At 39.7% G+C, this 14,898-nt stretch overlaps 2 protein-coding genes across 2 annotated transcripts; one reads left to right on the top strand and one right to left on the bottom strand.

Annotated features, from left to right (window-relative positions):
- Positions 1-255: 255 nt before the first annotated feature.
- LOC147789410 (uncharacterized) lies at positions 256-2,766 on the bottom strand. The gene is made up of 2 exons (XM_087117580.1): positions 1,912-2,766; positions 256-1,767 (listed from the first exon to the last, which is right to left on the bottom strand). Exons 1-2 carry the CDS (start codon positions 2,764-2,766, stop codon positions 256-258), a joined length of 2,367 nt encoding a protein of 788 aa, XP_086973706.1.
- Positions 2,767-13,507: 10,741 nt separating this feature from the next.
- Positions 13,508-13,966, top strand: LOC111785125 (S-protein homolog 74-like). The gene has a single exon (XM_023665591.2). It carries the CDS (start codon positions 13,508-13,510, stop codon positions 13,964-13,966), a length of 459 nt encoding a protein of 152 aa, XP_023521359.2.
- Positions 13,967-14,898: the final 932 nt, after the last annotated feature.

Genomic DNA, 14,898 nt, shown 5'->3' with positions numbered 1-14,898 from the left:
CCCACTTTGTGATCGCTTCGACCTTGGTGGGATCTACAGATATTCCGTCCTTTGACACCACGTGTCCTAGGAAGGAGACTTGTCGTAACCAAAATTCGCATTTGGAGAACTTGGCGTACAACTTGTGCTCTCTTAGGGTGGTTAGGACTTTTCGGAGGTGTTCCTCGTGCTCTAGGTCGGTTCTCGAGTATATGAGGATGTCGTCAATGACCACAATCACAAACATGTCTAGGCATTCTTTGAATACCCGGTTCATTAACTCCATAAATACAGCTGGGGATTGGTGAGGCCAAATGACATCACTACAAACTCGTAGTGACCGCACCTTGTCCTAAACGCTGTTTTTGGTACGTCTTTTTCATTAATCCTAATTTGGTGGTAACCGGACCGAAGATCTATCTTAGAGAATACTGTTGCTTCTCTGAGTTGATCAAACAAGTCTTCTATTCTAGGGAGAGGATATTTGTTTTTTATGGTTCTCTTGTTTAGCTCTCTGTAATCGATGCACAGACGCATCAATCCATCTTTCTTCTTAACAAACAACACTGGCGCACCCCAGGGGGACACGCTAGGTCGAATGAATCCTTTATCTAGTAAGTCTTGCAGTTGCGCCTTGAGTTCCTTCAACTCTGCTGGCGCCATGCGATAGGGTGCTTTGGAAATAGGCCCAGTTCCCGGCTCGAGTTCGATGACGAAGTCGACCGCTCGGGAAGGGGGTATACTAGGTAAGTCATCCGGAAATACATCTGGGAACTCGTTTACTATTGGCACGTTTACTATTGGCACGTTTACTAGGGTCTCTTCCTTTCCTCTCACGTCTACAGCACATGCTAATATAGCCCATCCACCTTGTTGGACTAACCTCTTTGCTTTCATCATCGAGACTACCTTGGGGGTAATCCCGGTATTTGTGCCTTTAAATTTAAAGATAGGTCTTGTCGGTGGTGAAAATTTTACTTCCTTTTTGCGACAGTCTATACTAGCTCGATTTTCAGCTAACCAATCCATGCCTAGTATGACGTCGAAATCTGTCATGTTTACCATTATCAGGTCCACGCTTAAAGTTTGGTTCCCTATGATTACTTGGCCATCCTTTACTCTATCCCTAGACACTAAGTCTACCCCCGCAGGGGTGCTTACAAACATTTCATGCAATAAGGGTTCTAATTCGAACCCTGCTTGTACAACAAAAGGCATGGAAATAAAGGAATGCGTGGAACCAGAATCAAATAAGGTAAAAGCGAAATGACCTAAAATGGATAGTGTACCTGTCACCACGGCATCGGACCTCCCAGTGTCCTTGCTGGTTGACGCGTATGCCCTAGCTTGAGCTCGCGGTGGTGCTGGTTGATCCGTTCGCTCTACTACTCTGGGCGGGTTTGCTTGTGCTGTAGCATTTCCGGTCGTGCAGTTCACGGCGATGTGCCCCTCTTGACCACATCTATAACACGCTCGGCTGCCAGCCATGCACCTCCCACCGTGTAGTCTTCCACAGATAGTGCACCCTTCCTCTCTCCTCCCTCTGGCCCCATCTTGATTCCTGGGGTTCCTGTCAGTATGTCGGGGAGGGCGTCGCTCATCCCATCTAGGAGCGGGTATGTTATTGGAACGGTGCCTACGTGCTGGTGGTGGACGGTTAGAGCCTCCTGATTCATGAGGACGCTTCTGCCCAATTATAACTGGCTCTTCACGTTGTTTCTCATCCTTTGGTTTCTCTAAAGCCTTGGCAGTTCTCAAGGCTTCCTCATAGGTCTTTGGGTTGAACGCCTCCAACACGCGTCAGATTCTTGGTTCCAAACCCAATATAAATTTCTCTGTCATCTTTTCCTCAGTGTCCACCATGGACGGTGCAAATCTCTTGAGTTTATTAAACTCTCGGTTGTACTTCTCTACTGTGAGTCCTCCCTGTACCAGGTGAGCGAACTCCTGCTGCCTTTTAAGTCGCTCTGACTTAGGATAATATTCTTTAAGGAAGGCCTCCTTAAATCGTTCCCAGTTCATTGGTCCCCCTTCTGGGTTAAGGAGGGTTTTGTTATCTCTCCACCATATCTCTGCGTCCTTTTGTAGGACGAAGGTTACACAGGCGACCTTTTGGTTCTCTGGGCACTCCATAGTCTCAAAGGTGGTTTCCACCGCTGTAATCCACATTTGGGCTTCTATGGGGTCTACTAGGGAACCAGTGAATGGTCGAGGGTCGTATCTCTTGAAATCCCTTATCCAGTTTGAACATCTAACAGGTTGTGGAGGGTTTACTGGGGCATTGGCCTGAGCAGTGGCCTGTGCCTGTGCCTGTGCCTGTGCCTGTGCTTGTGCCTGTGCCTGTACCTGTGCCTGTACCTGTGCCAGTGCCTGGGCCTGTGCTTGGGCTTGTTCCTGGGCCTTTTGTAGACTGGCTTGCTGGTTGGTTACCAAGGTTTGAATTAGGGCTTGGATGGAGTCACACATTAACCTAGTATTAGCATCTACTCCACCCACTGGGGGTGCAGCTTCAGGTGCGACTTGGAGTGGTAGGGTAGGCTGGGGTGGAGGTTCTACTTGTGGTGGAGGCTGTACTGGTGGTGGAGGCTCAGCTTGTAGTGGAGCTAGAGGAGGTAGCTCAACTGGAGGTAAGATTGGGGGCGGCGTAACTTTTACCGACCCAGTCTCTGATCTTTCTTGAGGTGGGCCCTCTACCGCCACACCTCGTCCTACTTCTCTACGACGGGGTCGCCCCCTTCCTCGTCTTCCTCTTCCTCTTCCTCTTCCTCTTCCTCGTCCTCCGGGCATGGTTCTATAAACCAATATAAGGTTGCTTAAGTCTAAGGCCTTAATACTATGCATATATATATATATATATAACAATACGCACACTATACAATACATCGTAACGCCAAAGAGGTAAACATTCATCATGCTAAGCATCATATCATGTTACTAACAAAATTACTCAGCATGCAACACATGACATCATACTCTTAAATAAATACGTGAAATATCACAACCATTTCAATAATGTCAACATAAAAAAAAAAAAAAAATGCATGCGAGTTTTAAAACATTTCTCTTTTCTTATCTTATGCAAGGCGTACCTGATGGTGACGGGGCGTCGACGTTGGGACCGTGGAGCGTGCCAAGCCTACATCGTAGGCTAGTCTACAGAATCTAAAACCTAGAGCTCTGATACCAACTGTAACGACCCTAAATTTCCACATATCTAGAGTCGCCACTAACGTCTCATGCTCATCTCTAATGCAGAATAAAAATCTAAGCATGCTCATCTTTATTAGCGGAAAAATTTAAAAGTTCAAAATACATTAAAACATTGAAAAACATTGCCGGACTTACGTGTTTCAAACATCGTGCTGGAGTTCAAAAAGATAAAATAAAACGATTACAAATTAATTAATATAAATGAATGAAATGCAAACGCCCTATCCTAACCAAGACTAGGAATTAAATATGCAACTATCCTATGCACGCGCCACAGTCTCTGATCACGATACCACCGTCAACCGTACATGGGAGCCTTGCCTTTACCTGAAAAACAATATGGCACACGGCCTGAGTATTTCGAAGAAATACTCAGTAAGTGACCCCACTATAGGGGCCATGCTAATGCAAACACATGCAATCATGAATAGGGACCTATCTCTAATCATCTTAGGGGTGGCCTCCAGTCTTGGACAAATTGGATGTGTAGTACTTCCCTACACACGACTCACACGTGCGAGTGTGAGTCCCCAGGGCGCTCGCACACCCCCTGGACCCTCTGGTCAAGCTAATCTGTAGCGACGTCCGGAGGTCAGCGGAACCCCATAGTGTCATGCGCCTCATGAACACCCTCATTTGTGTGCTTTCGCACCTGTGCGCATTCGCGCTCATCATAAGGTGCGCGTCCGCACTCATCATCTCTAGGGGAAGTAGCCCTATGCTTATGAACATACAAAATGCATGAGGTCCCTCTAGATCCATCGTAATGTCTATTCTGACACAACCCTCTAGTCTCATCTCTTTGTTACTCTAGGTAACGCATATCGTGGATATTTATATTAATATCATTTTCATGCTCTTAGGGTTGTGTCCTACGTCGATCTAACGACATGATGCAATATGGCACTCATCATCATCTAGCATGCTCAATATGGAAAACATCATCATATTAAGGTAAAAATCATGCAATCACCATGCTCATCATAATGCCACAACGTGCGTCAAACATATTAAGCGTCACTCAACCAAATATGTATAAACTGGCACATATCATCAAGCATCATACAATTTATTTAGCCTATCCTATAGTAAGGCCACTTACTTGGTTGGCCTTGGCCGAAGTACTCCCTAAATAGCTAAACGTAAGCTCCCGTTCCGTGAGAGCTGCTTCCTACTTCGCTGGGTTTGTTTCCTATCACGCCGTTCACCACTTTCCATTAGTATTTCACAATTAATTTACCTATAATTTAATAAATGTGAAATACGGCTCTAAAACAGCCTCGGATACCTTAATCGGGGCCGAAAACAGATCCGGGAGGGTCGTAACAGTGGAAACCGGGCTGAAAACAGGTGAGCCGAGCCGAACAGCCGCTGGAGCCGCCAGAGGAGCCGCCGGAGCGTCACCGGAGGGAGCCCGAGCCGTTTGCGCCGAGCCGAGCCGAGGACTGCCGCGCCGCTGTGTGACACGTGGCAGCAGCAGAGAAAGCCGCGTCGGGCGGTAGTGTCGGGTCGAAGCGCGGGTCGGAGTCCGGTTCGGGTTGTGGTTCGGGTCGCGGGCTGTGGAAGGCTACTGGGCCAAGGCTAAACGTTGGGCCTCGGCTTACTGGGCTGGGCCGCAAGTGTTTGGTTTGTAGGCCGGGTCAATTGGACCGTGGGTCTAGTATGGGTTGGTTCAACTGAATCGTAGCTTCTGGGCCGGTTTGAGGTTTGGGCCGCTGTAGTTGGGCTGGGCCGAAGGCAGAGGCCAAGGGAGGAACGGGCTGGCTCTCCCGGGTTCTGGGTTCGGGTTGACCCGGATCCGTGGATGTCGTCTTCCTTACCCGACTTTGGCCGATTTTCCGGCGAGCTTTCTCTCTCCTTCCCGCGGCGTTTCCATTGCCGATTTCGGTCCTCTTCCTTCCCTTTTTCTCTTTGTTCGTCGTCCTTCTTTCCTTTTTGGGAGTTTTGCGGCCTAAAAGCTCCTAAAAGCCATAGATCTAAGAATCGATTAAGAAACCTAACTTTCCGACCTCGGTTACTGACGACGACGCTTACGAAATAACACAAAACGCACCCTGAGTTATTGTGCTTTCGTTAGGGATCTCTCTTACGGTAGTAACAGGTCGTTTGGTGTCGGTTTAAGGGTGGTTTGAGGGCTCGTCGGAGAAACTGGACACTCGCCGACGTTTGTCCGAAATCTCTCTCTCTCTCTCGAAATTTTCTCTCTTTTCTCCCTTTGCAGGTGTTCTGAAGATGCTGGGTTGAGGGTGGGCATGCTGTGGCCGTCGTTTCGCGTTGGTTCCGCGAAACTCGACGGTCGCCGGAAAACTCGCGGGTTTTCCGGCGACTGGGTTTTTTTTTTTTTTTTTCGTTTTTTCGTTTTCATTTATTTATTTATGATATATATATATATATATATATTTTTTTTTCTTTCTTTCCCGGGTCGTTACAGTAAAGAATGACCAAGCAATAGTAGCCGACCAAACTCTAAGCGTAGTCCTAATAGTAGTAAAGATGACCGACTTCGACATAATACTAGGCATGGATTGACTAGCTGTAAACCGTGCTAGTATAGACTGTCGCAAAAAAAAAAAAGAAAAAAAAAGAAAAGAGATATTCTCACCACCGGTGTGACCTAGCTTTAAATTTAAAGGCACAAGTACCGAGACTACCTCAAAGGTAATTTTGTTGATGAAAACAAAGAGACTAGTCCAACAAGGCGGTTAGACTATTTAGCATGTGCCGTAGACATAAGAGGAAAAGAAAAGACCCTAGAAAACGTGTCCATCGTAAACGAGTTCCCAAATGTGTATCTGGATGACCTACCTGGAATACCCCCTTCCCGAGCGGTCGACTTCATCATCGAACTCGAGCCGGGAACTGGGCCTATTTCTAAAGCACCCTATCGCATGGCGCTAGCAGAGTTGAAGGAACTCAAGGCGCAATTACAAGACTTACGGGATAAAGGGTTCATTCGACCTAGCATATTCCCCTGGGGTGCGCCAGTGTTGTTTGTTCAAAAGAAAGATGGATCGATGTGTTTGTGCATCGATTACAGAGAGTTAAATAAGAGAACCATAAAGAACAAATACCCTCAGCCTAGAATAGAAGACTTGTTCGATCAACTAAGAGAAGCAACGATATTTTCTAAGATAGATCTGCGGTCAGGTTACCATTAAATAAAGAGTAAAGAAAAAGACGCACCAAATACAGCATTTAGGACAAGGTATAATCACTTTAAGTTCGTGGTATGTCATTTGGCCTCACCAATGCTCCAGCTGTGTTAACGGAGTTAATGAACCGAGTGTTCAAGAACTGTCTAGACACTTTTGTGATCGTGCTCATTGATGACATCCTTGTGTACTCGAAAATAAACTTGAAACACCAGGAACACCTCTGAAAAGTCCTAGCCACCCTAAGAGAGAACAAGTTGTATGCAGAATTTTGGTTACGATAAGTCTCTTTCCTAGGATACGTGGCGACCAAGGACGGAATATCCGTAGATCCTACTAAGGTCAAAGCGGTCACAAAGTAGGAACGCCCAACTTCGGAGGTTCGTGTAGGACTTTTCTAGAATAGCCTTGCATTTGGCACAGTTAACGAGAAAAGGGGTACCATTTATATGAAATGATGCTAGTGAGGCAAGCTTCGAGAACCTAATAGAGAGATTGGTAACCGTCCCGGTACTCAAGGTTCCCAATATCTCAGAAGAGTATGTAATCTATAGTGACGCCTTTAAAGAATGGACTAGGATGTATGTTAATGCAACACGGTAAAGTTGTTGCATACGCGTCCCGTCAACTAAAAGAATACGAAGATAATTACCCTACCCACGACCTGGAGTTGGCCGCTGTAGTGTTCACGCTGAAATTTTGGTGACATTACCTGTATGGAGAGAAAATTCAAAGTTTAATCGACCACAAGATTTTAAATATTTATTCACCCAAAAAGAGTTAAATATGAGACAGAGAAGGTGGTTAGAATTGGTGAAGGACTACGATGTAGATATCCAGTACCACCCTGGAAAAGAAAATGTGGTCGCAGACGCTTTGAGTAGAAAGGCGGCCCACTCTTCAGCCCTCATTACGAGGGAAGTAAGGGTACAAAGAAAATTCGAGGGAGCCAACATAGTTGTAGCGACCGAGAGAGTCATAGCACAACTGGCCCGACTTACAGTGCAACCTACACTTAGGCAAAGAATGGTTACCTCCCAACGAGAGGATCCAAACCTACAGAAAGCCTTAAGCCAGCTAGCTGAGAGTCTAGTAAATGGATTCTCGAAGACCTCAGATGAAGGGCTATTGTATCAGGGACACCTATACGTCTCGACAATAGAGGAGCTAAGGAAAGAAATACTAACAAAGCTCACACCTCGCCATTTGCCATGCACCAAGGAGGTACTAAGATGTACCAAGATTTAAAACAACACTTCTGGTGGAAGAGCATGAAGAGGGACGTGACCGAGTTTGTGAGCAAGTGCTTAGTTTGTCAACAAGTGAAAGCTCCTAGATAAAAGGCGGCGGGGTTGTTGCATCCCCTAAGCATACTAGAGTGGAAGTGGGAAAACATAGCAATGGACTTCATAGTAAGATTACCCAAAACGCTTAAAGGCTATACAGTGATGGGGTAGTTGTCGATAGGTTGACCAAGTCGGCACACTTCCTACCTGGGAAAGCTACATATACAGTTGACAATTGGGCACAGTTGTATGTGAAAGAAATAGTAAGCCTACATGGAGTCCCAGTGTCTATAGTGTCAGATCGGGACCCACGCTTTACGTCAGCATTCTAACTCGGACTTCAAAAAGCGCTGGGTACCCGCCTCGACTTTAGTACTGCTTTTCACCCCCAAACAGATGGACATACTGAGCGTTTAAACCAACTTCTAGAGGACATGTTATGCGCTTGCGTACTAGATTTTAAGGGAAGTTGGGATTCCAAACTCCACCTCATGGAATTCTCATATAATAACAACTTCCAGCCACTATTGGTATGACACCGTTTGAGGCCCTGTATGGGAAACGGTGTAGGTCCCCACTATGTTGGGACGAAGTAGGCGAAAGAGAGTTAGTAGGACCTGAGCTGGTTCGATTCACCAATGAGACTGTTCATAAAAATTCGAGCGAGGATGCGTACCGCTAAAATTCAACAGAAAAGCTACGCCGATGTAAGGCGTAGAAGCTTAGAGTTTGAGACAAGGGACCTAGTATTCCTCAAGGTGGCACCTATGAAAGGTGTCTTAAGGTTCGGACGTACGGGCAAGTTAAGTCCTAAATTCATTGGACTATTTGAGATTCTCGAGCAGGTCGATCTAGTAGCGTATAAGTTAGCCCTACCTCCCGCCCTCTCAGGAGTTCATGATATATTTCACGTGTCGATGCTGAGGAAGTACATTACGGACCCTATCAAGGTAATAGACTATGAACCACTCCAACTTAATGAAAGTTACGAGGAAAAATCCAATAAGAATCTTAACGAGAGAAGTAAAAGCATTACGCAACAGAAACATTGCGTTCGTTAAGGTGTTGTGGCGAAATCACCACAACAAAGAGGCTAGTGGGAGATTGAGGTCGAAATAAGTGGAAAACTCTCCGAACTAGTATAAGAGTTGGAGACTTTTGAGGACGAAAGTTCTTTTTATAACAAAATAAAGAAGATGGTTTAATATATATATTAAAATTAAAATAACAAAATAAGGAAGAAGAAAAAAAAAACTGACCACTTCTCCTTCAATCTCTCATCCCCTCCCCTAAAATACCTCTCTCATCCAGTATCAATAAGTCATCCAACCAAACAGAAACCTAAAGAAAATATCTTCTGGAGGAAAAAAAATGCATATGATGGAGAGATGGTTAGACAATAATGATGGAGAGATGGTTAGACAATAATGGAGAGATCAGAAGAAGGCAGATAATTGAGAGATAGTAGGCAGATAAACTAAGAGAGATGTCAATTGAAAAGATTAGTAGTCAGATTTATCTTTCGTTAAGGAAGGATATTAGCAATTATTTAGATATGAGTTAGAAATTTAGAAATTATCTGCAATAATCTGAATTAGAAATTATCTATCCTAAAAGAGTCTTGGTGAGAAAAGAAGAATAGATAGATAAGAAAGAGAGGAAGAAAAGGAACCTAGAAAACATATCCAAATAAAAAAAAATAAAAAAAATAAAAATTTGGAAAACAGGATAAAAAAAAAAAAAAGAAAGAAAGAGAGAGAGGAAGATTGGGAAAAGAGATCAAGTAATAATAATAATAATAAAAAACAATACATGGAAAGAGAAGAAAATAAAAACAATACATGGAAAGAGAAGAAAATAAAAACAATACATGGAAAGAGGAGAAGATTAGATTTGGAAATATAAAAGCCGAAAAAAAAAATATATATATATATATATATATCTGGGAATAGAATAAACAGCGGAAGAGAATTAAACATTTAGAGAATTAAACGATTTAGATATGGGAGTAGAATTAAACTCCTAAGAAACTACTTAAAAGAATTATAGAATTAAACTCATTGAAGAAACTGATTAAAAGTGTTAGATTTAGATATGGGAATAGAATTAAACTCCTCGGAAGAAACTACTTAAAAGAATTATAGAATTAAATTCATTGAAGAAACTGATTAAAAGAGTTAGATTTAAATTGATTAAAATAATGAGATAGGGAGGTAGAATTGAACTGCTTAAAAGAACGAGAGTTAAAAGGAAAAAGAAAAAAAAAATAGAGAAATTTTAGGAAAGAAAATTAGAACGGTTTGAAAATGGCAAGTACTGTTCAGATGGCACCTACCGTAAACAACATAATTAAAAAATAACATAAAGTGAGAGATTGAGAATGGAAGATATGAAAAGTTATTATATTTGTATCTATAGGATATAACATTAAAGGTTGAACTATCCAAGCCCCTTGAAATATTAATAATATTGACATATTTTTAGTTTAAGTTTTTAGTTTTATTATTCTATATAATTTAGAAACAATGAAAACATGGAACTCGATTTTTATTGAGGTCGTTTAGAGCCGTAGTTCACACTGTTAGTTGGATTATTAATTAAAATGTGAAATACTAACAAAAGGTGTCGAACGATGCGATAGGAATCAAACCTTGGAAACATTTGATGTAGTTCTCGAGGAACGAGAGCTTACATTAAATAAATTAGGGAATACTTCGGCTAAGGCCAACCAGGTAAGTGGTCTTACTATAGGATAGGCTAAAAAATTGTATGAGTTATGATGATGTATGAACTATGTCGTACGATGCGGCTTATGAGTTATGATGATGTGTGGGTTACGATACTTGATGATGTGCGCAGTATATATATATTTTGATGAATGACGTACTTGATATGTTTGATGCACTTTGTGGCAATATGATGAGTATGATGATTGTGTGACATTTACCTTAATATGATGATGTTTTCCATATTGAGCATGATATATGATGATGAGTGCCATATTGCATCATGTCGTTAGATCGACATAGGACACAACCCTAAGAGCGTGAAAATAATATTAATATAAATATCCACGAGTATGTGTTACCTAGAGTAACAAAGAGATGAGACTAGAGGGTTGTGTCAGAACAGACATTATGATGGATTTAGAGGGACCTCATGCATATTGTATGTTCATAAGCATAGGGCTACTTCCCCTAGAGATGATGAATGCAGACGCGCACCGTACGATGAGTGCGAACGCACACAGATGAGGGTGTTCATGAGGCGCATGACACTATGGGGTTCCGCTGACCTCCGGACGTCGCTACAGATTAGCTTGACCAGAGGGTCCAGGGGGTGTGCGAGCGCCCTGGAGATTCACACTCGCACGTGTGAGTCGTGTGTAGGGAAGTACTACACATCCAATTTGTTCGAGAGTAGAGGGCACCCCTAAGATGATTAGAGATAGGTCCCTAAATCATGATTGCATGTGTTTGCATTTGCATGACCCCTATAGTAGGGCCACTTACTATATTCTTTGAAATACTCAGACATCATTTTTCAGGTAAAGGCAAGGCGCACTTGTACGGAGGACGGCGGCATCGCGAGCAGAGACTGTGGCACGTGCATAGGGTAGATTCATATTTAAATTTCTAGTCTTAAGTTAGAATAGGTTGTTTTGCATTTCATTGTTTTAAATTATTTTGTATTTGTTTTTGTTTTCTCTAAATTTTAGTATTTCATATTTAAGCACGTAAGACCATGGCTGTGTTTTCTAGGGAAGAAGTTGTTTTAAACTTTTTTTTAAGTTTACGTTATAAATTTTGTTCATGTAAGAGTTATATTTCCGCATTATCGATGAGTATGAGACGTTAATAGGGACTCTACATTCATTTGATTAGCGATCTAAGCATCACCGATATGATGGTGCACTGTAAGTCGGCCGACAATAATTTAAGAATTCATCATTTAGAGAAAGGGAGAGTATTACCAATTTAACTTTAAGGTTAATTTCTGGAAAACAACTCTGTTTTGGTGCAAAGTGGAGAGGCCGAATAAACATATCTCTTTCGAATGCTTTTGGACTGAGAGGAAGAGCACATGGCTTCGTGATAGATACAGAGATGGAGATGTAGGAACTTGTATCTGGAAGGCTAAAGATGATGGAATTTACTTGAGAAACAATGCAGCTAATACTAAAGAATTGGTTCATACTTGGATCATTACGAGATAAAGAACGAAACCTTTATTATTAATTCATTTTGTTCCTGAGTTATCCATGAACACATGAAAATGTATCTCTATTATTAATTTATTTTGTTCTTGAGCTATTCATGAACACATGAAAAAGTACACAACATTTAAAGTGAATAAAGAAAATAAGTTGGGTAACCCTCGTCATTGTTTATTATTATTTTTTTTTTTTTTACATACTTAAGTTTTTTTCCTCCAAAATTTAAAATTGCCAAATTTTAATTCATTTGTAGACACAATGATCCAATACTTTTATAGGTTGACTTTGTATATATTTGAAAAAAATATATAACTATCCTTCTTCTGACGTTCAATTTCATAATCAATATCGAGATGAAGTATTAAATAATTTGTTTCTTGCTTGTCGTAGAATCATGTACCATTCATTCAATAGAAAATTTTCTTGTATATAGTATTATATAGTATTATGTAGTATATTATGTAGGCTTCGGGCTAGACAGCGAAGATTGGGTAAAATGTGAATCCGACTGGTTGGTTTATAATAATTCAGGAAGCGGATTCTCATAGTTTCCGACTGATAAGTGGTATATATAAGTGGTGTATATTAAAATTTAAAAATTATATTGTCGCAAATGTTAAGAAATTAGACCGAAAGATTACACAACTAAAACTTATATGCTAAATATGATTTTCATTTACTTTTATAAAAATGATTTTCATACCATCGTAATGATTTCAAACGATTAAAATGGAGAGTTTAATAATAAATCATTTTTATGTTTTTTTCCATACTTTGAAAAAATAATTTTAAGAAATGATTTGCGTATTACCAACAAAACTTAGCCAAATTAATAACTTATCAACTAGCATCTCGATCTCATGATATTAAGACTTATAAATGAAAAAGATGAATGATATTTAGATTTTAGAAAAATAAATATATAAAATAATGTGTTATTTTTCACTTATAATACCATTTCAATGCTATAATATAGTATTTGTAGCTTTAATCTTATATTATAATAAAGTTAAGGGGTTTAGACCTCCCAAAAGGTAACGGAGGCGTGCAAAGGTTTCTCGGGCCAGATGAAGGTGGCTCTTGAGTGTAAAGGCAGAAGGGACCTGCACCTGGACAGAAAGACTCTAGGAAGCTTCATTGTTCCCTCGAATTGGCTTTGAAGTACAATGTCGCCTACTTGAAGTACAAAGTACAAAGTACAAAATTTACAATTTCTACTCACTATTATATTGCTCAATAATAATATTACCAATTTCATTTGCTTGAAGGGTTACATGAGTATTTCGTAATTCTTTTTTTCCGACACTTAAAAAGATGGGATTTACTCGTTTAACTTATGAGTTAGTTCACAAATGGAGAGAAGTTTTATTAATTCATTTAGTTGTTGAATTATCTATTAACAATTAATCTAGCATAAAATTAGGAACAAAACTAAATTAGGAAGATATTAATTTTTTAGATAACCTATTTTTAATCATCTAAATAAAGATCTTTTTCCATCTTAGGCACGTAATTAAAGGAGTATTACCATGAAATTATCTTGCATACCGTCAAAATTAGTGACATAATTAATTTTCTTAAGCTCATTTCTTTAATTTTTTTTCTATATATTTACCTCAGGTTCAACGTTAATAGATAGACCCAACAAAAATTTAGATCACAAAATGATAAGGAATGTGGCTGCATTGTTGCTCGTGACGGTGGGTTTGGGTTTGGTTGGGGCTCAACTTGAGGTTGAGTCTGAGAAGACCAATGTACAACCAATTTCCAGGTATTTCATTCATTTTGTTAACGATCTAAGCATCCCCGATCTGACGGTGCATTGCAAGACGGTCGACAATGATTTAGGAATTCATCGTTCTCTTAAACTGGGAGATGATTACCAATTTAACTTTATCTATAATTTTTTGAAACCAACTGTATATTGGTGCAAAGTGGATAAGCCGAATGCATATATCTTTTTCCAATGCTTTTGGCCCGAGAAGAATAGCACATGGCTTCGTGATAGATGTCGAGATGGAGATGTAGGAACTTGTACATGGAAGTTTAAAGACGGTGGAATTTACTTGAGAAACAATGCAGCTAATACTGATGAATTGGTTCATACTTGGATCAATATGTGATCAACCACCTTTATTAATTTATTTTGTTCTTGAGTTATGCATGTTCATGAACAAATGAAAATGTATGCCAACCTTGAAGGTGAATAAAAAGAATAAGTTGGGTAACCCTTGTGATGGTTCGTTTTTTTATTTTTTTTATTTTTTATTTATTTTACAAACATAACTAATTAAGTTTTTTTTCTTGCTCTAAAACTTAAAATTAATAACAAAATTTCCATACTTTATTTCATTGGTAGATACTTTGGCATTTTTTTAATATATTTTAAATAGAAATTTGAAAATCTTGAGAGTAAAATGTTTTAAAAAACTAAAGGTTATTTATTTTATTGTTTAGGGTATACTTTTATAAAAATAATTTTCCTACCATCAATACTTAAGATTAAAGTTTATAGTTTAATAATAAATCAATTTCATGTTTTTTACCTTTTGAAAAATAATTTTAAGAAATGATAGCTAAATTAATAACTTATCAATTATGATACTTTGATCCAAACAACTGAGAATATTTTTAGTTTTTAATGAAATAAAGGTATAATATATTAATATAGCTAAAATAAAATACCATTTTTTCAATTAGTCATTTATAATTGTCATAATTATCAATATAATTTTATTTTTTTTTTTTTTTGTGGTATAAGTTTATTTAATTGTTTAAATATCATTTGATATAATTTAATTTGAGTATTCGTTTTTAACAAAATCCACGCCCCATCTGTAAATAAATTTAATGTTCTACACAAGTAAATAAGAAACTTTTCATCTTAGTTTCTTTACGTAAAACTGTGAGACTAACAACGATACGTAACAGGCAAAAATGGACAACATCCACTAGTGGTGGGCTCGGGTTTTATTAATTCACGTTTTTTTTTTTTAAAATTATAAGATACATAATCGGCCAAAACGGACTTGTGTACTTGTATTGTAGTATTGCT

This window comes from Cucurbita pepo, chromosome 14 (assembly GCF_057944985.1).
Source record: "Cucurbita pepo subsp. pepo isolate OVF chromosome 14, ASM5794498v1, whole genome shotgun sequence".
NCBI classification, from domain to species: domain Eukaryota; kingdom Viridiplantae; phylum Streptophyta; class Magnoliopsida; order Cucurbitales; family Cucurbitaceae; genus Cucurbita; species Cucurbita pepo.
Note: the sequence above shows the minus strand (reverse complement) of the source record. Positions and strands in the feature narration are given on the sequence as shown.

Excerpts from the sequence above, each read along its gene's own strand:
- LOC147789410 (XM_087117580.1), bottom strand. The coding sequence starts at position 2,766 with ATGCCCGGAGGACGAGGAAGAGGAAGAGGAAGAGGAAGAGGAAGACGA. Across the intron at positions 1,768-1,911 it reads AGCAGGAGTTCGCTCACCTG|GCGTTCAACCCAAAGACCTA; the intron begins GTACAGGGAGGA and ends CGCGTGTTGGAG.
- LOC111785125 (XM_023665591.2), top strand. The coding sequence starts at position 13,508 with ATGATAAGGAATGTGGCTGCATTGTTGCTCGTGACGGTGGGTTTGGGT.